Below are 24329 nucleotides of genomic sequence, written 5' to 3'. Positions count from 1 at the left end.
GAGTGTGTGAGTGTGAATGTGATTGTGAGTGTGAGTGTGTGTGTGAGTGTGTGTGGTGCGCATGGCGTATAGAGTGCGTGTGTGTTCCACTGGTGGTACAGCGCAATAGGTTGGTACCAGTTTCCATATTGAGAGACCCATCACTTGGGTGTCCCAATATGGTGGTGGGTGAACTTCCTCCGCTTGGAATTCTGGAATACGAAGACATCTGGTCAGAACAGGAAATGAAAACATTACAAGGCAATTATATAAATAGATATGGAAACCCGGTACCATCTGGAGATGATCTTAAAGGAGGTCTCTTAAGCTTCGGTTGCAATTGACGTTTTGTGAGCAAATTGAAAACATTTAGCCCATTGTAAGTTTTCATATGATTTGCCCAGTTCTCTTTCCCATGCATCACAATAGGATGGTCTGACAGTTGTAGTATGGGCTATTAGGTGTTTATAGAGCAATGAGATGGAGTGCAAGGGTGGAGACGACGACAGGCATAGTTTTTCAAAAATTGTAAGATCCCTATTGAGCCGTCTATCTTTTCTAACATGGGAACAGAAATATTGTAACTGTCTATAGTCATAGTCGGCTCTTAGAGGGATAGAGCAATCCTGAAATATCTCGTGGAGGGGTATTAAAGATGTGTTAGATTATACATGAATAAAGTGAAGAGGGTGATATTTCTTCTACCCAGAAATCGATTAGAAGATAGCCCCGGTAAAAAGGTGGGATTGTCTGATATTGGGTATAAGAGGCCCTGTGGGTCAATTAGTCTACGTTCACATTTGCGGTGTGCGCCGCAGCGTCGTCGCCGCAACGCACAACGCATCAAAAACGCAGTAGCAACGCATGGTTTTTTGGAAACGCAGTTGCGTTTTGACCAAAAAACGCTGCGTTTTTCGATGCATGCGGTTTCCTACAGTGAGTCATTCTTCATCACCACAAAAAAAAAAAAAAGGGTCTACACACTAGATAAGGACCACCAATGGCTAGAAGAGGGTTGGTGTTATGTAATTGTGTATATATACCCTGGCAGAGATTAATTCCTCCCATTTTGCTGGTATTCATGATGGAGCGTCCCATGGACAGTATCTACATGGATAAGGAGATGGAATTTGCCTTGGCTAATGCCTATGCTGTCGCCTGTTTTCATCAAAGGGAAAGGGAAAAACGGAGATGGAGTCGTCGCCGCTTTTGGATACACCCTATCGTGGAAGTCCGGGAGAGCCGTGGAGCATACCATTGCTTGTTTGGCGAACTGAATGACAACCTGGAGAAATATTTTGAATATACCAGGATGTCTCAGGACAGCTTCCGCTATCTTCTGCGTCGGGTGGAAGGATCCATTAGCAGGCAGGACACGCAGCTCCGGAGAGCTATTTCCGCAGAGGAACGGCTGCTGGTGACTCTACGGTACGTAGCTGTTTGAATGACTGTGATATGTTCTTCCCTTTGTTTATCTTTTTTTTTTATTTTTTTGGGGTTTGGTATGGTCAATGTACTTTTATAAATTGCAATGTACTTTAATGTAATTTCTTTATTTATCTTCTTGGCAGTTTCCTGGCTACCGGAGAGACCTTGAGATCACTTCATTTTCAATTCCGGATTGGAGTCTCCACTCTTTCCGGAATTATTGCTGAGACATGCCGCGCTTTGTGGGATAATCTCCGGGAGGAATTTTTACCCGTCCCTACAAGTGAAATCTGGGAGGCCAACGCACAGAAATTTGAGGAAGTGTGTTCTTTTCCAAACTGTATTGGCTCAGTGGACGGAAAGCACATTCGGATTACCAAGCCTGCGAAAAGTGGATCCCTTTTCTACAATTACAAAAAATACTTTTCAACTGTGCTCATGGCAATCGCCGGTGCGGACTGCCGTTTTCTCGCAGTGGACATTGGTGCGTTTGGCCATGCAAATGACTCACGCACATTTAAAGAGTCGGATATGGGCCAAAAATTATATGGCAACAATTTTAATTTCCCCCAGCCACGACCTCTTCCCCACACCGAAGGCCCTGCAATGCCATTTGTTGTGGTTGGGGATGAGGCATTCCAAATGTCTAACAACCTACTGAAACCCTACTCCAATCGGGGCTTGGACCATACAAAAAGGGTTTTCAATTACAGACTGTCCAGGGCCAGAAGGACTGTGGAGTGCGCCTTTGGCATCCTTGTCTCCAAATGGCGGATATTAGGATCCGCCATTAATCTTAAAATTGAAACAGTGGATGAGGTGGTGAAGGCTTGTGTGGTTCTCCACAATTACATTATGGCCAAAGAGAGACTGAATGTGGAACTCGATGAACCCATAGCCAACCCATTGCCCGATTACCATGATCATCCTCTGAGGACAAGTGTGGAAATTGCGCAGATGAGGGATCGTTTTGCGGCCTATTTTGTGTCAGATGTTGGCCGTGTGTCATGGCAAGATCAAATGGTGTAGTAAGTTACTGTTGGACTGTATTCTGGTTTTAACTACACCAATAAATACCTCTACTGTGACTATGCTAAAAATGTAATATAATAATAAACTAATTCTCCAGTAAATGTGCAATAAATGTAATCCGTTTAGGTTGGTTTGGTTATGTGAAATTTGGCATCTACCTATAGTTCACAAATGTAATGTGCCTTATCTAAAAAACTTGGAACCCTTTGTTTTTAAAATGTTGTTGTTTAATAAAAAATGTTTCTTCAGTTTTCTACCCTGCTTCAAAGAACAAATTTATACCATACCATATAACATATTTATTTGTTTGTCAGATCGCCGTGTATCGTTGTGTTTGACAGCAAAAACAACGATACCAGCAATGTTTTACAATGGTAATCAGGGTAAATATCGGGTTACTAAGCGTAGGGCGGCGCTTAGTAACCTGATATTTACCCTGGTTACCAGTGTTAAATGTAAAACAAACAACAGTACATATACTCATCTCCGCGTCCCCCGGCGTCCGCTTCCTGCACTGACTGAGCGCCGGGCGTAAAGTGAATGCACAGCACAGCGGTGATGTGACCGCTCTGCTGTTAGGGCCGTCACTCAGTCAGTGCAGGGAAGCTGACGCCGGGGGACGCGATTGTGAGTATATGTACTGTTTTTTTTTTTACATTTAACACTGGTAACCAGGGTAAACAACGGAAGCGCGGCCCTGCGCTTAGCAACCCGATCTTTACCCTGGTTACCCAGGGACCTCGGCATCGTTGTTCGCTGGAGAGCTGTCACACAGACAGCTCTCCAGCGACCAAATAGCGATGCTGCAGTGATCTGCATCATTGTCTTTTTCGCTGCAGCGTTGCTTAAGTGTGAAGGTACCTCTACGGTATGTGTCCACGTTCAGGATTGCATCCGGATTTTGTCAGGATTTTTCATCAGTATTTGTAAGCCAAAACCAGGAGTGGAACAATTAGAGGAAAAGTAGAATAGAAACATATGCTCCACTTCTGTATTTATCACCCACTCCTGGTTTTGGCTTACAAATACTGATGTAAAATCATGACCAAATCCTGATGCACTCCTGAGCGTGGACACATACCCTTAGTGTTTGAAAACACCTCATACACTTTAGTGTTTGTAAACACCTCATACAGCAATGAGAGACACCCAAAAAAAGGCAAATTAAAAATTGTAAAAATTGTGTCTGACATTGCATATATGAGGTGTTTGAAGCACAAAATATGTGTAGACGGCGCACGGCGTGACTTGCCGAGAAGTATACTGGAAAATAAGAACAAAGTTTTAAAACAAACAATTTTTATTGGGGGGAAACAGAAAAAAAAAGGGGAAAGAAACTTAGGGGGTATCAACCTACGCTACCAGCGGTGAATGGTAAGTCTCTGGTGGTTGGGAACGGGGAGAGGAAGAGGATGCTGAGTCAGAGTCCAGGAGACTAGATGGAAGGTCCAAACCCTCCGCAGGGTATACTGGGGAAACCGGCACATCTGTAGGGGAGGGAGGAGGCAACACAAGCCTTTGCCAGCTTCTTGGTTGGCCCTGGCTGCTCCTGCTGCGGCTAGAGCCCCGACGCGTACTCGGTGTCTGTATTGGAGCAGCCAGAGCCTCCGTGTGTGTCCTCTTCCTTCTTTTTCTCTCTCCCGCGGCAGCTCCCCCAGAATGATGGCTACGGGAGGATGAGGGCCTGGCAGGAGCAGGAGTCGGCGGCACAATCCTATGGTGCCTGTGGTGGTGTCGCTCGGCACGTGGACCTCGGTGGGGTGGCTGGAGTGGCTCTGCAGCAGGAGTCGGAGTCATGCTAGCCAGCGACGGCACTACGGGCATTGTCGCTGACTGCATGACCCGAGCCTGCTGCAGAGCCCTCACGTAGGCAGTGTTGCAGGCCTGCATCACCGAAATCTGGAGTTCCGGCGTAAGGTGTTCCACCATGCCCTTAGCAATGGTACTAAAAAAATGTTTGGCCAGACTCGAGAGCTCGGATTCCATAGTTTCAAGGCGCCGGTCGATATTGGACAGACGAGTGTCCATTTTATCGCTCAACGCCTTGAAACAGTTCTGGAAAACCGTGCTTAAATGCAAAAATTCGGGCATGGCTGGCCTGTCCGAGGCCCACTGGCGCTGTCGGGAATTCCCGAACGAAGGTGCGCCAGAGGCCTCGGGCAGGGGAACACCTGATGGACCGGCTGCCGGTTCTCCAGATGGTGGTGCAAGCCTGCTGTCGCTGTGGGAGGGCTGTGACGGGTCAGATGGCGATTCATGAAGGTCCGCTCCTGCGGGGCGAGCTCTCTCGAGGGTGCTGCTGTGTGTCCTGTGAAAAGATTAGGAAAAAATTAGTCTTCAATTAATAACCTATCACATACGCCAACTTCTGTAACAAAATTAACATTACATGACACATCAATACATTACAATCCCCTGTCTCTCAGTCTGTGTGGCCTATAATAAATTGCTGATTGTTATCGCCAGCTGACCGTTATGGGTGACGATAACAATCATGGACATACCTACGGCAGAAAATGACTGTTCATTCCCGCTGCCAAAACATTTTTACCGCATACCTCTGTCATCGTTACAAAAAAATTTTTGTCAAAAAATCTTTCTTGACGCTGCCTATGCTGCAAAAATAGTATAACATTTAAAGTCAAGATAAAAATTTAAAAAAAAAAAAAAAAAAAAAAACACACAGTGACTTTGCTGATCTGATCGCAGGAACGGCCATGACGTTAGGATCATGTGATCGAGACGTCATCATTATTCCTGCGATCAGAACTACCCTGACTCAGAACGTAACCTGTCATGGACTACAAGGACTCATGCTTAACCAAAAAAATTACTAATGGGCTATATATCATTCCACAAGGGAAAAAGTTACGTGGATGGCCAATATGCTACGCTGACTACATGGATGGCCAATACACTATGTGCCTGGGAAATATACTATGTGGATACGTGGCTAGAACGTGTACTATGTGGCTGCGATATAGTGGCCTGGCAATATACTATGTGGATGCACAATGTACGTGGCTGGGCAATGTACTATGTGGCTGTGCAATATGCTATGTGTCTGGGCAATGTACTATGTGGCTGTGCAATATGGTATGTGGACAAAATACTTACTGTCGGCGGCCAAGGATCGGTCTTAGGAACTGTAGTGCCCTGCTGTACTTATAGGGCACCGACTTGGCCGCAGCAGCACCGCTACGAGATTGCTCCTCCTCAGTACGGAGCCCCTTATTGAAACGGTCCTTCATGGATCGCCATCTGGTCCTCAACTTTTTAACTGTGAATGCAAAGAAAAAAAAAAGGTTACATATTTAGCATTTTAAAAGGATAAAACAACCGTGTGCGATGCAAAGTTTAGGCGTTGATCGCATCACACACGGTTGTGTTTATCCTGGCAAGATGGGTCATAGCAGCGTATCAGCAATACTCACGAAAGTGGCCTTTGTCCTTTGCTGAGGCACTGTCAAAGCCATCCCACTTTGCCACCTCTACCCACAAACGCCTCAACACCACCTGGTCCATGTGCCGGGGGTCACGGCTGTCCCACAACGGGCCACGCTCCTGGATGCTGGAGATCAGGAGGTCCACATCTATACTGTCTCCTTGGTCCCGTTGTGAAACCTAGAAAAATTAGAAAACAAAAAGGTTACAAATATGCAAATATTAACAACCACCAGCACCTGTCATGATATGTACCTTTGCCCTATCCTTTGCCATTTGATGTATGTATATTGATGGTTTCTACACCTGTATTTTGGAATTTTTTTGTGCAGGGAGTTCAACTTTATGTTACCTTCCCCCAATACTTGCTGCCCTGAAAAGCTATATGTAATTAAGCTTAGTAAACATCCCTAGTGAAAGCAGGATGCTACTCAAATGTAATGTTCCTCACAGCAGGATGCTACGCAAAAAAAACATATATACTCACTCGCCGGCCTGACGCCACACCTTGGCCCCGAGCTCTCTGCTCCCGCTGTGTGCCTTCCCCCTCACTTGAAGAAGCCTGTAAAAATTGTATACAAAAATTATTGTCAATGCTACAAATGGCAGCGAATAGTAAGCAACTGGACATAATTACTCACCGCACTCCCCCGCGCCGATTGGCTATGCTCAGAGTCACTCGCCATTCTTGCAAGTTTGTTCTGCAATGAAAAAATGAGCAAAAAAATCACATCCAAGTAACAATGCCACATACAATAAAATAGGCCCAAAACATTAAAACAACCACAATTGACTGTTGACTGATAGGACAATGCAAACTCAAAAAGCGACACCACAACGCCATACATTGCAAGAGAATACAATAGAAGAAACAATACAAGAATAGACCCAAACAAAATTAAGCAAAAATAGACACCTATGTACAAATTTTTAAATATAAAAACTTCCAAAAAAAACCTTAGAGGAAAAAAAAAAGGCACAATGAAATAGCAAACTAATGAACGCCATACTTTACAATTACAACAAGACATGATCCAAAACAACACCATCTGGTGACATCTAACCACAGAAATACATCAGAAAAAGGCGAAAAATACCATTCTAGATAATAAGCAATAAACATTACGGGACAACCGCTGTTACAATATACAGCAACCAAAAGAAAAACCATAGTCAAATAGAAAAGAAAACACATGAAATTAAAAAAAAGGGCCCCACCAAAAAAAAAACAAAAACATTCTACTACACACTTGGCAATGCAAACAGTCAAGGAAGGAGATATATACCATACGGAAAACGACGTAAAACCATCAGAGATTAAAAAAAAAAAAAAAAAAAAGGAGGGAAAATGCAATTGAAAATAATATAGCAGCACGGAACAATACAATACAAATGAAACATCATAAATGTAGCCCCCCCCACCAGCAAGAAAAGACACTCAAGGAAAGAAAAAAAAATGCCAACAGCATAATAAAACACAGCAAGACATGAGCCAAGAAAACGCCATACGGTTACCCCCAACAATAGAAACCAGAAAAACATGCACCAGAAATTTAACAAGAAAAAATCAGCCAAAAAAAAGACATTGAACAACCGCATGACACCAGAACAACCCAAAATCCATTAAAACCAATCCAAAACCAAGCAAGGCCGAAGACAATAAACGCCATCATATAACGCCAGAAGTACATCAGAACCAGATTAAAAAAAAAAAAAAATTTCAATACAACCCACAGTGCCATAACCGTACAATAGCACAGACCAAACATTGCACAAATTAAATCAAAATCAAGAAATAAAACACAGAATAAAAAATATGCAAAGAGAAATATATACTTACATGGTTTGGCAAGCAGATTCTCCTCTCTGTGTCTTGTCTGGATAGCCTTGTGAAAGACAATGCCAACCCCCCTTTTTTTTAATATATATATATATATATATAGTGTTTTTTTAGTGTCTAGACAAAGTCTAGACAATGTTTTGCATTTTTTATTTGACAACGCATGCGTCGTACAACGCACCACGACGCAAGTACTTGCGTCGTTTGCGTTGTCAATACAAGTCAATGGGGGAAAAGGCGCATCGACGACGCAAACACGACGCAAACACGACGCATGCGTTTTTAAAAAGGTCAGCGCCGCCCGAAAAATGCAACATGTTGCGTTTGCCGCGCCCCGACAGGTGTGCCCTAACGCCGCATGCGGCGCACAACGCAACACAACGCATGACAACGCATGTACATGCGGCCCCATGCGGCGCCAATGTTAAAGATAGGGCCGCACGACGCATGCGTTTTCTTGCGGCGACGACGCTGCGGCGCACACCGCAAATGTGAACGTAGCCTTAGAGATATCCTATTAATAATAATAATAATCTTTATTTTTATATAGCGCTAACATATTCTGCAGCGCTTTACAGTTTGCACACATTATCATCTCTGTCCCCAATGGGGCTCACAATCTAAATTCCCTATCAGTATGTCTTTGGAATGTGGGAGGAAAACAGAGAACCAGGAGGAAACCCACGCAAACACAGAGAGAACATACAAACTTTGCAGATGTTGTCCAGGGTGGGGCTTGGACCCAGGACTCCAGCGCTGCAAGGCTGCAGTGCTATCCACTGAGCCACCGTGCTGCCCCACAGAATTTTTTGTAAAATTTAACAGTAAATCCGTCAGGTCCGGGACTTTTTCCGCTCGCCAAAGATTGGACCGTTGAGCATAACTCAGAATTTGATAGGGGTTTGTCCATCAAGGATGCTGAAGATGTATCTTCAGAAAAAAGCGCAGCATTTTCAGGTGGGGGTGTATTGTCCGGAGGGTCATCTAAGTTATATAGGTTAGTATAATATTTATGAAATTATGTGGAGATCTCTTCGGTTGTGTGTAAAATATGGCCTGCAGCATTTTGTATTTTGGAAATATAGTTTTGGGATTGTTGAGCTTTCAGTCCTCTAGCCGCCACATTTGTTAGCAAATTCATAGAATTTACTTCAACAAACTTGAAGTGAATGTCTATGGTTCAGATCTAATAATTTCTTAGCTTCTAGTCGAGCTGTTAATAATTTTCTGAGTGTTGCCGGGGCAAGAGCCTGTTTATGAGCGAGTTCAAGAGTCTCAACCTTACGAATGGCTAGTGTGATCTTTTCTGCTCCACCTCGTTTCAGTCGAGAGCCATGTTCTATGAAGACGCCCCTTAGCACACACTTCAAAGCTTCCCATTTTATTGTGGGAGAGGAGGTGTCCGATTCATGGTCCCGCCCGAAATGTGATATGGTATTGGCCACATCCTGAGTGCAAAACGGATCCAGAAGTAAGGATTAGTTCAATTTTCATGTCCATCCTGACTTGGAAAGTGAAGGCACAGCAAGAGAACAAAACACAGGAGAGTGATTCGACCATAACATAGTTCCTATGTCAGTCTCTGGAAGCCATGACAAAGCATGATGTTGCACCAGAATATAGTCGATTCTAATATATGAGTCATGAGGAGGAGAATAGAAACAGTAATCCTTGACGGATGGGTTTGTGAGCCTCCATACATCACACAGTGAAAGTTTGAGAAGTGCGTGTTTTACTTTTTACATTTTTCGTGTGTCAAGCAGACTTTTTTATTGATACCATTTTGGAATAGATATGATGTTTTGATCGCCTATTATTGCATTTTTTTTGCAACGTTGCAATAACAAAAAAAAACATAATTCTGGCATTTTTTTTATGTCATTTTGCGGTCAGATTAATTGTTTTTATATTTTGATAGATCGGGCAATTCTGAACTCGGCGATACCAAATATGTGTATTTTTTACTTTTTTATTTTGAATGCGGCAAAATGCGTTGATTTGAACTTTTATATTTTTTAAATTAAAAAAAATTTACTTTTAACATGCTTCAGTAGTCTTCTTAGGAGACTTGAAGCTGCAATCATCTGATCACTTGTGTTTCTCAGTGATACACATCCATGTGTCACCAGTGTGCACGTGTGAGGGACGTTTTGTGGTCCATGCTGCTATTTAAAAAAAAACGGACACGTCAGCTTGTTTTGCCCACGGACACACGGTCCGTGGAAACACATTGACATGTCCACAGACCCATTCACTTGAATGGGTCTACATGTGTGAGTGTCTCTGGCACGTGTGAAAACTGTCAGCTCACGTACCGGGAACACTGACTTGTGAAATAATCCTTACACTATATAGCTCATTTCTATGGATTCCGGTCAAGAGTGTGCAGTAGTTAAATTCCAGGAGAGGATTTAACTTTTAACATGACAATTCAGCCAATTCTGGCACTCAGCCTCCTCTCTTCCCACTTGCCATAGTGCGGTTGCAAGTAGGGTAATAGTATTGAGGCTAATGTCAGCTTTGTCTTGTCAGCTGACACCAAGCCGAGGGGATACTAATGGAGAGGCGTCTACTGTATAAGGCACCCCCATTACTAACCCCATAGTCCAATGTAAGAAAGACACACACACAGAAAAATACTTTAATTGAAATAAAGGTAAACTACTGTATTATAAAAAAACACTCCCACCCTCTTTTAACTATTTATTAAGGTGAAATCAAAAATAATAAACCACCATATTCCTCACCTGTCTGACGAGAAGATAATCCATTTGTCACTTGATGAGTCTAGCAATGCTACTTTAGATGCCATGCTGAATGTTGGCATAATGCGAGGGTTCACCCTAGCATCCAGCAGAGATACTGAGCTGTATGTTGTAGGAAGATGGACCAGAACAATAGTCTCTCTTGCGTGTCTGGGCCGGAACTGTCAGGACTGTCACCATTGTTGCCGGGAGAAGCACTTTCTGACCGGAGGGGAGCTTTGCACCTGAATGCTGGGGGAGGGGGTGATATAAAGGAGGCTGCATGCACAAAAACTGGGCTTTTGGCAGGTAGCCAGTGTGTGCTACAGGAGAAGGTTGACTCCCTCTCTGCTCACCGACGCCAACTGACAGCAGCATACCATCCCCCGTGCATAGGGACTGTGCATCACCAGAGACTAACTCCCCATTAATCCCCCACCATAACAGCACTTACCGGTCGGTGCATCGGACTTCTGCTGATACTCTTTGCAACACTGATCTGGCGTTGCACGTGGTTCGCAGCGGTGAGACTGCGGCCTCCACTCCGCAACTTTGTACTTCCTTGGCTGTGCAGCAGACCTTTCCCCGTTCTGCACCTCGTTCCAGGATCACAAGACCACGTGTAAGAAGAACAGGAAACTTCGCCGCCATACAGAGACAGTGTTTCACTTTTCTCCAGGACTGGCTCAGTGACGTCACGCCACCTATGGCGCCATCATTGGATTTTCCAGCCACCATCATCCAGGAACCAGAGACTGATAAGTTAACCCATTATTTCACCCGTTGCAATTACTTTAAATAAATAAATATATATATATATATAAATATATATATATATATTGTGGGCCTGTATGTTTACACCCCCTGTCTCCCTGCTGGAGTACTCACTGTTGAAACATTTACATATAAAAACTCTGTTAACTCTTCCTCTGCCTCCTGCTCATAACAGCATCCCGTGTTCCTGCTAGTACCCTACAATGTTATAGCGCAGTATCAGTGTCTCGCGGTGACATAAATAAGGTGAGCCGAATTCATAGCTGATGAACTCCATTCACCTCACTGACGTCACCGCTAGCGGCATGAGAAAGTTCAATCTTAAATACACAGATGATACAACATTGATAGCAATAAGCGTACATGGAATGAAGGACTTATTACGGTGTCTCAAGATGGAAAGCTTCGAACTTGGGGCTGCTACCCAACACAAAGAAGACAAAAATATTGACTACTACCAGGTATGACCCAGACACATTTGAGACAGATGGGATGGTGACAAACTGGAAGTTATAAAGAGCTTCAACCTACATAACTCAAGATGCAGCAATGACACCGGAAGTCAATTGGCAGATAGTTATGGGCAAATCAGCAATGAAGTCACTGTAGAAGGTCTTCAAATCAAGGAACATTTCATTGGCAACGAAGGCACGACTCATACATACTTTGGCCTTTTTTGTCTGTAAAATATGGATGCGAAACCTGGGCCATAAAGAAACAAGACAGAAGAAGAATCAACACCTTCAATATCTGGTGTTGGAGAAGGCTGTTATCAATACCATGAAAGGCAAGCAGAACAAAAAAAATCAATTTTGGAACAAATCAAGTATAGTGCAGCGGGGTTGGTGCAGTGTGACAGACAGGCAGTGACCCAGGAAAGTTCATAAACAAAGTATCTTTTAATGGTCAGCGTACTCATAAACAGAAAGTAAATAGGACCCTCTGGATTGTAACCAGGAAACAAGATAATCCATAACCACGACCGGTTGCCGTGGGTGACTACACCGCCTTGTACGCTGAGGGTGCCAGGCCTTTTGGCTCCGCTTTGGCTCTGTGTTGCTTCACAGAGGTGGAGCTCTGCAGAGCCTTCAGCTCTGCAGAGCCTTCAGCTCTGCGCGCTTGCAAAATCAAACTGGCACACCCAACCCTCTGCTGCAGGGTTTTTAAAAGGAACCCGTGGCCGTGGGCCACATGGAAATCCCAGCCAGGGAGGAAATGGACAGCCACACTACCTTCCTGTAGTCCGTTTAAAAAATAAATGTCCTTGGAAGGTTTTCCTAAATCTGCCTTGGATAAATAGCTTGCCCAGGTCCAACACTCAAATTTATTCTGCATTGCAATCACAGCTATGCCTCAATACACTTCTGGCACATCCTGGGGGAAACATAGTGACTCTCGAATTTGAACCCGGTCACTGCCTCAAACAAGCCAAACATGACACCCAAAGCAAAGATCACAAAGCTGCGACTTGCCAATTTTGGACACATCATATGAAAACAGCAATCACTGGAGAAAGACATCATGGTCTGAAGAATAGAAGAAACGAGGTGAAGAGGAAGACCAGCAACCCAATGGCTTGTTAAAATCAAGATAACAGCAGAGAAGACCCTGGGGGACCTATCTAGGCTTGCACAAGATCGATTTTCCTACAGAGAGTTCATTCATCAAGTCGCCATGGCTCGAAACCAAGCAGAAGGCCATTAAATAATAAATAAATATGTGAAGAGACAGTTATGCTTTAAAGCTATCACCATAATCTCTCTCCACCGAATCTAGTGATGCTGACAGTGGTGTAAGTAGAGTCGAATGGGACCAGGGCAAAATGTGGACTTGGATTGACCCCCACCAGCATGTTGCTCCAATGCGTAGTCCCCAGTGGTATTGCTAAAGTCTATAAAACATATCTTTGCACTCCTATTATGAAAATAATACAAATATAATAGAGTACATGACTCACACAGAAACAGCAACTATAATACTTGATATTATCACTATATGCCTGTGCTGTTAGCTAATCTTTTGCAAAGACTTTCAGCCATTACAGGGACATTTGCCTAATGTTATATGGTTTATTTCTATCATCTGTTGCATTTGTTGTACTTTGTTGTCATCTGCTGGCCGTTGTTATATTATATTGGTCAAGTATTATTACTGTGCTACCCATAATACCTTTCTTTCTGCAACTATCTTTATCTCACTTCCTCCTTGTAGTCAGTGCCATCTTTTACAAAACATGCTTCAGAACTGGAGAAAGGATTGACTTGTTATTTCTAACCTTGCGCTTCTAATATCAACTCTAACCTCATGTTTCTAATATCATCTCTAACCTGCAGTTCTAACTTCTACCTCATCTTCATCCCTTAATCTTTCTTGATATATTACATCATCTCATCAAGGTATTGTGAATAAAACCTGTTGAATTCATCACAACATCATCCTTCCGGACTACTCACATGCAGCTCTTTAAGAATAGGAGCACAAGTTAGCGAGTAACACTATCTGCCATTGCTTATACAGAGATCCATGATCACATCCCTCAGACACATCTCACCCATGTACAGTACATCAGTGGCAGAATAATGCCAACTACAAAGCTCTGTCCTTCTAACTTGCGCACGGGATACACCTCCATCTCTATGTTGCAACAGCACAGACCTCAGATGGTCATGGCTGCTACTGTGAGCTAAGTCCAAGCAATGCAAATCATAAAAGCAATTATTGTGCCACTCCTGGCCTAAATGATTGGTCTGTATTAGGGATGAGCGAACGTGCTCGATGATACTTGGCTATCAATCGAGTATCACGGTGCTTGAATATGCTCATTACTCGGCGAGTAATAGATGGTGCTCAATGTAAAACTCAAATTCCTGCCCCGCATCTTTGGCACCTGTTATGCAGCCAATAAGAATGCGAAGATTGTCTGTGAGTCACTGTAATGCCGTAACAATCTTGGTTATGGCAATGTCCGCGTTACATCATGAGAGGTTATAAAAAGTCAGGCACCGCCCGGCTCGGCACACTGACACCATTGCACAGCTCTGTGACACTTCATATTGGAAGGAGAGTGTGCTTGTCAAGGATTGTGTGCACGGTATAACAAATCAGCAGCCTATATTGTTGACACTGATGCTGTAGCTGAGCCATCATACTAACAGCCCTATTAGGAGCTAATTGTTTGCAGTTTATACCATCTGCATTTAACTTAGGGAGGGAGCGAGAGCCGCAGGAGCAGGGAGAGTGACAAAATCCAGTCTGTGGGCAGGGATTATGCCTGTGCAGCCATTGGCAAATATATAGCTGCGTTTTCTTTGTGGGTGCTGGAAAATTTGAATATATTTTGATCCATCAAGTATTACATGCTTTGAGGTTCTTTTTTGTGTTATATAACACACCCAAAAGTTGTTGAAACATTTTCCTGGGCTACATTTCTCTGCCATACACTATTCCGTAGTGTGGAGTACATTTCTGTGATCTATACACTGTTCCGTAAAGAGGAGAAAATTTCTGTGATCTCAGTGAACAAAAGCTTTTAAAAATTTTGTAGGCATCCATTTCTCAGACATACAGCATTACGTGGTCTGTGAAAATGTTTGTGATCTGCAAAACTGCAAAAAAACTTTTAAAAATCTTGTAGGCTTTTATTTCTTAGGCTGGAGTCACACTCAGCGTAAGACAATACGGTCCGTTTTTTACGGCCGTAATGCGGCCGTAATACGGAGAAATGTTCCCAAAATAGTGATCCGTATGTCCTCCGTAGGCAGGGTGTGTCAGCGTATTTTGCGCATGGCATCCTCCGTATGTAATCCGTATGGCATCCGTACTGCGATATTTTCTCGCAGGCTTGCAAAACCGACATCTAATGGATTTATGTGCTCAAATGTTCGCTAAAACATATATACAGTATATACAGTATATATATATATATATGTCATTGAGACACACATATACTGTATATATTATGTATTTATATTTAATTCAGCGCGATATATAAGCCGGTAATTCAATTGCCGGCTTCTCATTTCTCCTTCCCAAACCCGACAGGATATGAGACATGGTTTACATACAGTAAACCATCTCATATCCCCCTTTTTTTGCATATTCCACACTACTAATGTTAGTAGTGTGTATGTGCAAAATTTGGTTGCTGTAGCTGCTAAAATAAAGGGTTAAATGGCGGAAAAAATTGGCGTGGGCTCCCGCGCAATTTTCTCCGCCACAATGGTAAAGCCAGTGACTGAGGGCAGATATTAATAGCCAGAAGAGGGTCCATGGTTATTGGCCCCCCCTGGCTACAAACATCTGCCCCCAGCCACCCCAGAAAAGGCACATCTGGAAGATGCGCCTATTCTGGCACTTGGCCACTCTCTTCCCACTCCCGTGTAGCGGTGGGATATGGGGTAATGAAGGGTTAATGTTACCTTGCTATTGTAAGGTGACATTAAGCCAGGTTAATAATGGAGAGGCGTCAATTATGACACCTATCCATTATTAATCCAATTGTATGAAAGGGTTAAAAAACACACACACACATTATTAAAAATTATTTTAATGAAATAAACACACAGGTTGTTTTAGTATTTTATTGCTCTCTCAATCCACCTGAAGACCCTCGCTTGGCAAAATAATAAACCCACAATATACATACCATCCGAGGATCTGTCAGATCCCACGATGTAAATCCTTCTGAAGGGGTTAAATCAATTTACAGGCAGGAGCTGCGCTAAAGCACTCGCTCGTGCCTGTAATCCCCGGGTGCTGAAAGGAAAGCTGGGTGATCTGTACTTACATTGAGTCGCGGTGAGGCGCCCTCTGGTGGATGAACTCATATGAACTCGAGCGTTGGAACTTTTCCAAGGCTCTAGTTCATGAGTTCATCCACCAGAGGGCGCCTCACCGCGACTCAATGTAAGTACAGATCACCCAGCTTTCCTTTCAGCACCCGGGGATTACAGGCACGAGCGGGTGCTTTAGCGCAGCTCCTGCCTGTAAATTGATTTAACCCCTTCAGAAGGATTTACATCGTGGGACCTGACAGATCCTTGGATGGTATGTTGTCATGATCTCAATGGCAAGAGAACATAGCATCAGCATATATAGGAACTAGCTCTTGGAAGATGGGAACTGAGCTGACCATGAACTAAACCTAACACACAACTAGCAGTGGCCGGGTAGCATGCCTACGTTGATTCTAGATGCCCAGCACCAGGCGGAGGACTAAATAATGCTAGCAGAGGAAAATATTAGTCCTAGCTCACCTCTAGAGAAATACCCCGAAAGGAGACAGAGGCCCCCCACATGTATTGGCGGTGAATTAAGATGAAATAACAAAACGTAGTATGAAAATAGGTTTAGCAAATTTGAGGTCCACTTACTACATAGCAGAAGACAGAAAGAACACTTTCATGGTCAGCTGAAAACCCTATCAAAACACCATCCAGAAATTACTTTAAAACTCTGGCATTAACTCATAACACCAGAGTGGCAATTCCTGTTCACAAGAGCTTTCCAGACACAGTAACGAAACTACAGCTGTGAACTGGAACAAAAATGCAAAAACAAACATGGACAAGAGTCCAACTTATCTAGTAGTTGTCTAGGAGCAGGAACAAGCACAGAGAGGCTTCTGATAACATTGTTGACCGGCAAGCAACTAACAAAGCAGCAAGGTTATATAGCGACTCCCACATCTTGATGGGAACAGGTGAACAGAGAAGATGAAGACACCAGTTCAATTCCACCAGTAGCCACCGGGGGAGCCCAGAATCCAAATTCACAACAGTACCCCCCCCTCAAGGAGGGGGCACCGAACCCTCACCAGAACCACCAGGGCGATCAGGATGGGCCCTATGAAAGGCACGAACCAGATCAGAGGCATGAACATCAGATGCATTCACCCAAGAATTATCCTCCTGGCCGTATCCCTTCCACTTGACCAGATACTGGAGTCTCCGTCTGGAAACACGAGAGTCTAAGATTTTCTCCACAACGTACTCCAACTCACCCTCAACCAACACCGGAGCAGGAGGCTCAACGGAAGGCACAACCGGTACCTCATACCTGCGCAATAATGACCAATGAAAAACGTTATGAATAGAAAAGGATGCAGGGAGGTCCAAACGGAAGGAAACAGGGTTAAGAATCTCCAATATCTTATACGGGCCGATGAACCGAGGCTTAAACTTAGGAGAAGAGACCCTCATAGGGACAAAACGAGAAGACAACCACACCAAATCCCCAACACAAAGCCGAGGACCAACACGACGGTGGCGGTTGGCAAAAAGCTGAGTCTTCTCCTGGGACAACCTCAAATTGTCCACCACCTGCCCCCAGATCTGATGCAATCTCTCCACCACAGCATCCACTCCAGGACAATCCGAAGATTCCACCTGACCAGAGGAAAATCGAGGATGAAACCCCGAATTACAGAAAAACGGGGACACCAAAGTGGCAGAGCTGGCCCGATTATTGAGAGCGAACTCCGCCAATGGCAAAAAAGCAGCCCAATCATCCTGGTCAGCAGACACAAAACACCTCAGATATGTCTCCAGGGTCTGATTAATCCGCTCGGTCTGGCCATTCGTCTGAGGATGGAAAGCGGACGAAAAAGATAAATCTATGCCCATCCTAGCACAGAATGCCCGCCAAAATCTAGACACGAATTGAGTCCCTCTGTCAGAAACGATATTCTCAGGAATACCATGCAAACGAACAACATTTTGAAAAAACAGAGGAACCAACTCGGAAGAAGAAGGCAACTTGGGCAGAGGAACCAAATGGACCATCTTAGAGAAACGGTCACACACCACCCAGATGACAGACATCTTCTGAGAAACAGGCAGATCTGAAATAAAATCCATCGAGATGTGCGTCCAAGGCCTCTTAGGAATAGGCAAGGGCAACAATAATCCACTAGCCCGAGAACAACAAGGCTTGGCCCGAGCACAAACGTCACAAGACTGCACAAAGCCTCGCACATCTCGTGACAGGGAAGGCCACCAGAAGGACCTTGCCACCAAATCCCTGGTACCAAAAATGCCAGGATGACCTGCCAACGCAGAAGAATGAACCTCAGAGATTACTCTACTGGTCCAATCATCAGGAACAAACAGTTTATCAGGTGGGCAACGATCAGGTCTATCCGCCTGAAACTCCTGCAAGGCCCGCCGCAGGTCTGGAGAAACGGCTGACAATACCACTCCATCCTTAAGGATACCTGTGGGCTCAGAGTTACCAGGCGAGTCAGGCTCAAAACTCCTAGAAAGGGCATCCGCCTTAACATTCTTAGAACCCGGTAGGTATGACACCACAAAATTAAACCGAGAGAAAAATAATGACCAGCGCGCCTGTCTAGGATTCAGGCGCCTGGCGGTCTCAAGATAAATCAAATTTTTGTGGTCCGTCAATACCACCACCTGATGTCTGGCCCCCTCAAGCCAATGGCGCCACTCCTCAAAAGCCCACTTCATGGCCAAAAGCTCCCGATTCCCAACATCATAATTCCGCTCAGCGGGCGAAAATTTACGGGAAAAGAAGGCACAAGGCCTCATCACGGAGCAGTCAGAACTTTTCTGCGACAACACTGCCCCAGCTCCGATCTCAGAAGCGTCGACCTCAACCTGAAAAGGTAGAGCAACATCAGGCTGACGCAACACAGGGGCAGAGGAAAAACGGCGCTTAAGCTCCCGAAAGGCCTCCACAGCATCAGGGGACCAATCAGCAACATCAGCACCCTTCTTAGTCAAATCGGTCAATGGCTTAGCAATATCCGAAAAACCAGCAATAAATCGACGATAAAAGTTAGCAAAGCCCAAAAATTTCTGAAGACTCTTAAGAGAAGAGGGCTGCGTCCAATCACAAATAGCTTGAACCTTGACAGGATCCATTTCAATGGAAGAGGGGGAAAAAATATATCCCAAAAAGGAAATCCTCTGTACCCCAAAAACACACTTAGAACCCTTCACACACAAAGAATTAGACCGCAAAACCTGAAAAACCCTCCTGACCTGCTGGACATGAGAGTCCCAGTCATCCGAAAAAATCAGAATATCATCCAGATACACAATCATAAATTTATCCAAATAATCGCGAAAAATATCATGCATAAAGGACTGGAAAACTGACGGAGCATTTGAAAGACCAAAAGGCATCACTAAATACTCAAAGTGGCCCTCGGGCGTATTAAATGCGGTTTTCCACTCATCCCCCTGCCTGATTCGCACCAAATTATATGCCCCACGAAGGTCAATCTTAGAGAACCACTTGGCCCCCTTTATGCGAGCAAACAAATCAGTCAGCAACGGCAATGGGTATTGATATTTAACAGTGATTTTATTCAAAAGCCGATAATCAATACATGGTCTCAAAGAGCCGTCTTTTTTTGACACAAAGAAAAAACCGGCTCCTAAGGGAGATGACGATGGACGAATATGTCCCTTTTCCAAGGACTCCTTTATATATTCTCGCATAGCAGCATGTTCAGGCACAGACAGATTAAATAAACGACCCTTTGGGTATTTACTACCCGGGATTAAATCTATGGCACAATCGCACTCTCGGTGCGGAGGTAACGAACCAAGCTTGGATTCTTCAAAGACGTCACGATAGTCAGACAGGAACTCAGGAATTTCAGAGGGAATAGATGATGAAATGGAAACCACAGGTACATCCCCATGAGCCCCCTTACATCCCCAGCTCAACACAGACATAGCTCTCCAGTCGAGGACTGGGTTGTGAGATTGCAGCCAAGGCAATCCCAGCACCAAATCATCATGTAGATTATACAGCACCAGAAAGCGAATAATCTCCTGGTGATCCGGATTAATACGCATAGTTACTTGTGTCCAGTATTGTGGTTTATTATTAGCCAATGGGGTGGAGTCAATCCCCTTCAGAGGAATAGGAGTCTCCAAAGGCTCTAAATCATACCCACAGCGTTTGGCAAAGGACCAATCCATAAGACTCAAAGCGGCGCCAGAGTCGACATAGGCGTCCGTGGTAATAGATGACAAAGAGCAAATCAGGGTCACAGATAGAATAAACTTAGACGGTGAGGTGCAAATGGAAACAGATTTACCAAGCTTTTTAGTGCGTTTAGAGCATGCTGATATAACATGAGTAGAATCACCACAATAGAAACACAACCCATTTTTCCGTCTAAAATTCTGCCGCTCGCTTCGGGACAGAATTCTATCACACTGCATACTCTCTGGCGACTTCTCAGTGGACACCGCCAGATGGTGCACTGGTTTGCGCTCCCGCAAACGCCTATCGATCTGAATAGCCATTGTCATGGACTCATTCAGACCCGCAGGCACAGGGAACCCCACCATAACATCCTTAATGGCATCAGAGAGACCCTCTCTGAAAGTCGCCGCCAGGGCGCACTCATTCCACTGAGTAAGCACAGACCATTTACGGAATCTTTGGCAGTAAATTTCCGCTTCATCTTGCCCCTGAGATAGGGACATCAAAGTTTTTTCTGCCTGAAGCTCCAAATGAGGTTCGTCATAAAGCAACCCCAAGGCCAGAAAAAACGCATCCACATTGAGCAACGCAGGATCCCCTGGTGTCAATGAAAAAGCCCAGTCTTGAGGGTCGCCCCGGAGCAAGGAAATCACAATCCTGACCTGCTGTGCAGGGTCTCCGGCAGAGCGAGATTTCAGGGACAAAAATAATTTGCAATTATTTCGAAAATTCTGAAACCCAGATCTATTCCCCGAGAAAAATTCCGGCAAAGGAATTCTCGGCTCAGATACAGGTGCATGACAAACAAAATCTTGCAAATTTTGTACCTTCGTGGCGAGATTATTCAAACCTGTAGTTACACTCTGAAGATCCATTACAAACAGGTGGACACAGAGCCATTCAAGGGTTAAGAGGAGGTAAGAAGCAGCTAGACAGCAATTAAGGGCTAGGCAGCAAAACTCTGAAGGGAAAAAAAAAAAAAAAAAAAATTTCCCTTAAACACTTCTCTATCTCCTGCTTCAGCCCAAACAATTAACACTTTGTGGGCCGGTCAAACTGTCATGATCTCAATGGCAAGAGAACATAGCATCAGCATATATAGGAACTAGCTCTTGGAAGATGGGAACTGAGCTGACCATGAACTAAACCTAACACACAACTAGCAGTGGCCGGGTAGCATGCCTACGTTGATTCTAGATGCCCAGCACCAGGCGGAGGACTAAATAATGCTAGCAGAGGAAAATATTAGTCCTAGCTCACCTCTAGAGAAATACCCCGAAAGGAGACAGAGGCCCCCCACATGTATTGGCGGTGAATTAAGATGAAATAACAAAACGTAGTATGAAAATAGGTTTAGCAAATTTGAGGTCCACTTACTACATAGCAGAAGACAGAAAGAACACTTTCATGGTCAGCTGAAAACCCTATCAAAACACCATCCAGAAATTACTTTAAAACTCTGGCATTAACTCATAACACCAGAGTGGCAATTCCTGTTCACAAGAGCTTTCCAGACACAGTAACGAAACTACAGCTGTGAACTGGAACAAAAATGCAAAAACAAACATGGACAAGAGTCCAACTTATCTAGTAGTTGTCTAGGAGCAGGAACAAGCACAGAGAGGCTTCTGATAACATTGTTGACCGGCAAGCAACTAACAAAGCAGCAAGGTTATATAGCGACTCCCACATCTTGATGGGAACAGGTGAACAGAGAAGATGAAGACACCAGTTCAATTCCACCAGTAGCCACCGGGGGAGCCCAGAATCCAAATTCACAACAGTATGTATATTGTGGGTTTATTATTTTGCCAAGCGAGGGTCTTCAGGTGGATTGAGAGAGCAATAAAATACTAAAACAACCTGTGTGTTTATTTCATTAAAATAATTTTTAATAATGTGTGTGTGTGCTTTTTAACCCTTTCATACAATTGGATTAATAATGGATAGGTGTCATAATTGACGCCTCTCCATTATTAACCTGGCTTAATGTCACCTTACAATAGCAAGGTGGCATTAACCCTTCATTACCCCATATCCCACCGCTACAGGGAGTGGGAAGAGAGTGGCCAAGTGCCAGAATAGGCGCATCTTCCAGATGTGCCTTTTCTGGGGTGGTTGGGGGCAGATGTTTGTAGCCAGGGGGGGCCAATAACCATGGACCCTCTCCTGGCTATTAATATCTGCCCTCAGTCACTGGCTTTACCATTCTGGCGGAGAAAATTGCGCGGGAGCCCACGCCAATTTTTTCCGCCATTTAACCCTTTATTTTAGCAGCAACAGCAACCAAATTTTGCACATACACACTACTAACATTAGTAGTGTGGAATATGCAAAAAAAAGGGGGATATGAGATGGTTTACTGTATGTAAACCATGTCTCATATCATGTCGGGTTTGGGAAGGAGAAATGAAAAGCCGGCAATTGAATTACCGGCTTTTCACTAACACCGCTGCGTATTTCTCACTAGTCACACTGCTGGTCCGTGTGGAATCCGTATTTTTCTAGCCCCCATAGACTTTCATTGGCGTATTATTTGCGCAAAACGCTGACAAACGCAGCACGCTGCGATTTTCTACGGCCGTACAAGACCGTATATTACGGATGCGTAATATACGGCTGATAGGAGCAGCCCCATTGAGAATAATTGTGCCGTTTGTTTGGCAAGTTTTACGGACGTATTTTCTGCGCTCTTACGTCCGTAAAACTCGCTAGTGTGACTCCAGCCTTAGACATACAGTGTTACGTGATCAGTAAACATTTCTGTGATCTCTACACCATGTTCCAAATTATTATGCAAATGACATTCTTCTCGGGTTTTCCTAAATGGTCGGTGCAAATGACAGTCAGTCTAATAAAAGTAATCTCCCGTTAGAGTATACATCGAATTTTATTGAAGAAACCTCCCAATGATAACAGTATAATCTCCAAAATGAATAAAAACTCAAAATGCACTGTTCCAAATTATTAGGCACAGTAGAATTTCTAAACATTTGATATGTTTTAAAGAACTGAAAATGCTCATTTGTTGAATTTGCAGCATTAGGAGGTCACATTCACTGAACAAAAAGCTATTTAACTCCAAAACATCCTAACAGGCCAAGTTACATGTTAACATAGGACCCCTTTTTTGATATCACCTTCACAATTCTTGCATCCATTGAACTTGTGAGTTTTTGGAGAGTTTCTGCTTGTATTTCTTTACATGAAGTCAGAATAGCTTCCCAGAGCTGCGGTTTTGATGTGAACTGCCTCCCACCCTCATAGATCTTTTGCGTGAAGATACTCCAAAGGTTCTCTATAGGGTTGAGGTCAGGGGAAGATGTTGGCCACACCATGAGTTTATCTCCTTTTATGCCCATAGTAGCCAATGACTCAGAGTTATTCTTTGCAGTATGAGATGGTGCATTGTCATGCATGAAGATGATTTTGCTCCTGAAGGCACATCTCTGCTTTTTAGACCATGGAAGAAAGTTGTCAGTCAGAAACTCTATATACTTTGCAGAGGTCATTTTCACACCTTCACCCACTGCAACCATTTCTGCTTGTGTTTAGGGGTGGCCGAATAGTAGGTTTATGCACCACAGCAAGCCTTTGAAGGATCCTGCACCTTGAGGTTCGAGAGACTCCAGAGGTACCAGGAGCTTCAAATATCTGTTTGCTGGTTTGTAATGGCTTTTTAGTAGCTGCTCTCTTAATCCGATGAACTTGTCTGGCACAAACCTTGCTCATTATGCCTTTATCTGCATGAACTCTGTCTGTGCTCTGTTTCAGTCACAAATCTCTTCACAGTATGACGATCACTCTTAAGTTTTCGTGAAATATCTAATGTTTTCATACCTTGTCCAAGGCATTGCACTATTTAACGCTTTTCAGTAGCAGAGAGATCCTTTTTATTTCCCATATTGATCGAAACCTGTGGCCTGCTTAATAATGTGGAACATCATTTTTATGTAGTTTTCCTCTAATTAGAATCATCTGGAAAACTAATTATCACATGTGTTTAAGATTGATTTTAGTGATCCATGGAGCCCTAAGACAAAATACCATCCACGAGTTTATTTGAAAGACAAAACAATTAAATCTTTATGACACTTAAATCCAATTTTCATAATAATTTGGAA

General features: G+C 43.8%; 1 protein-coding gene across 1 annotated transcript; it reads right to left on the bottom strand.

The window, feature by feature from the left end:
* Positions 1-3764: 3764 nt before the first annotated feature.
* Positions 3765-5892, bottom strand: C1H9orf40 (chromosome 1 C9orf40 homolog). The gene is made up of 2 exons (XM_077280740.1): positions 5557-5892; positions 3765-4747 (listed from the first exon to the last, which is right to left on the bottom strand). The coding sequence occupies exons 1-2, from the start codon at positions 5688-5690 to the stop codon at positions 3793-3795; spliced, it is 1089 nt and encodes a 362-aa protein (XP_077136855.1). The 5' UTR covers positions 5691-5892; the 3' UTR covers positions 3765-3792.
* Between the last annotated feature and the right edge of the window lie 18437 nt (positions 5893-24329).

This window comes from Ranitomeya variabilis, chromosome 1 (genome assembly GCF_051348905.1).
Source record: "Ranitomeya variabilis isolate aRanVar5 chromosome 1, aRanVar5.hap1, whole genome shotgun sequence".
Classification (NCBI taxonomy): Eukaryota; Metazoa; Chordata; class Amphibia; order Anura; family Dendrobatidae; genus Ranitomeya; species Ranitomeya variabilis.
This window is presented reverse-complemented; position numbering and strand designations above follow the sequence as displayed.

Excerpts from the sequence above, each read along its gene's own strand:
- C1H9orf40 (XM_077280740.1), bottom strand. The coding sequence starts at position 5,690 with ATGAAGGACCGTTTCAATAAGGGGCTCCGTACTGAGGAGGAGCAATCT. Across the intron at positions 4,748-5,556 it reads CCGATCCTTGGCCGCCGACA|GACACACAGCAGCACCCTCG; the intron begins GTAAGTATTTTG and ends ATCTTTTCACAG.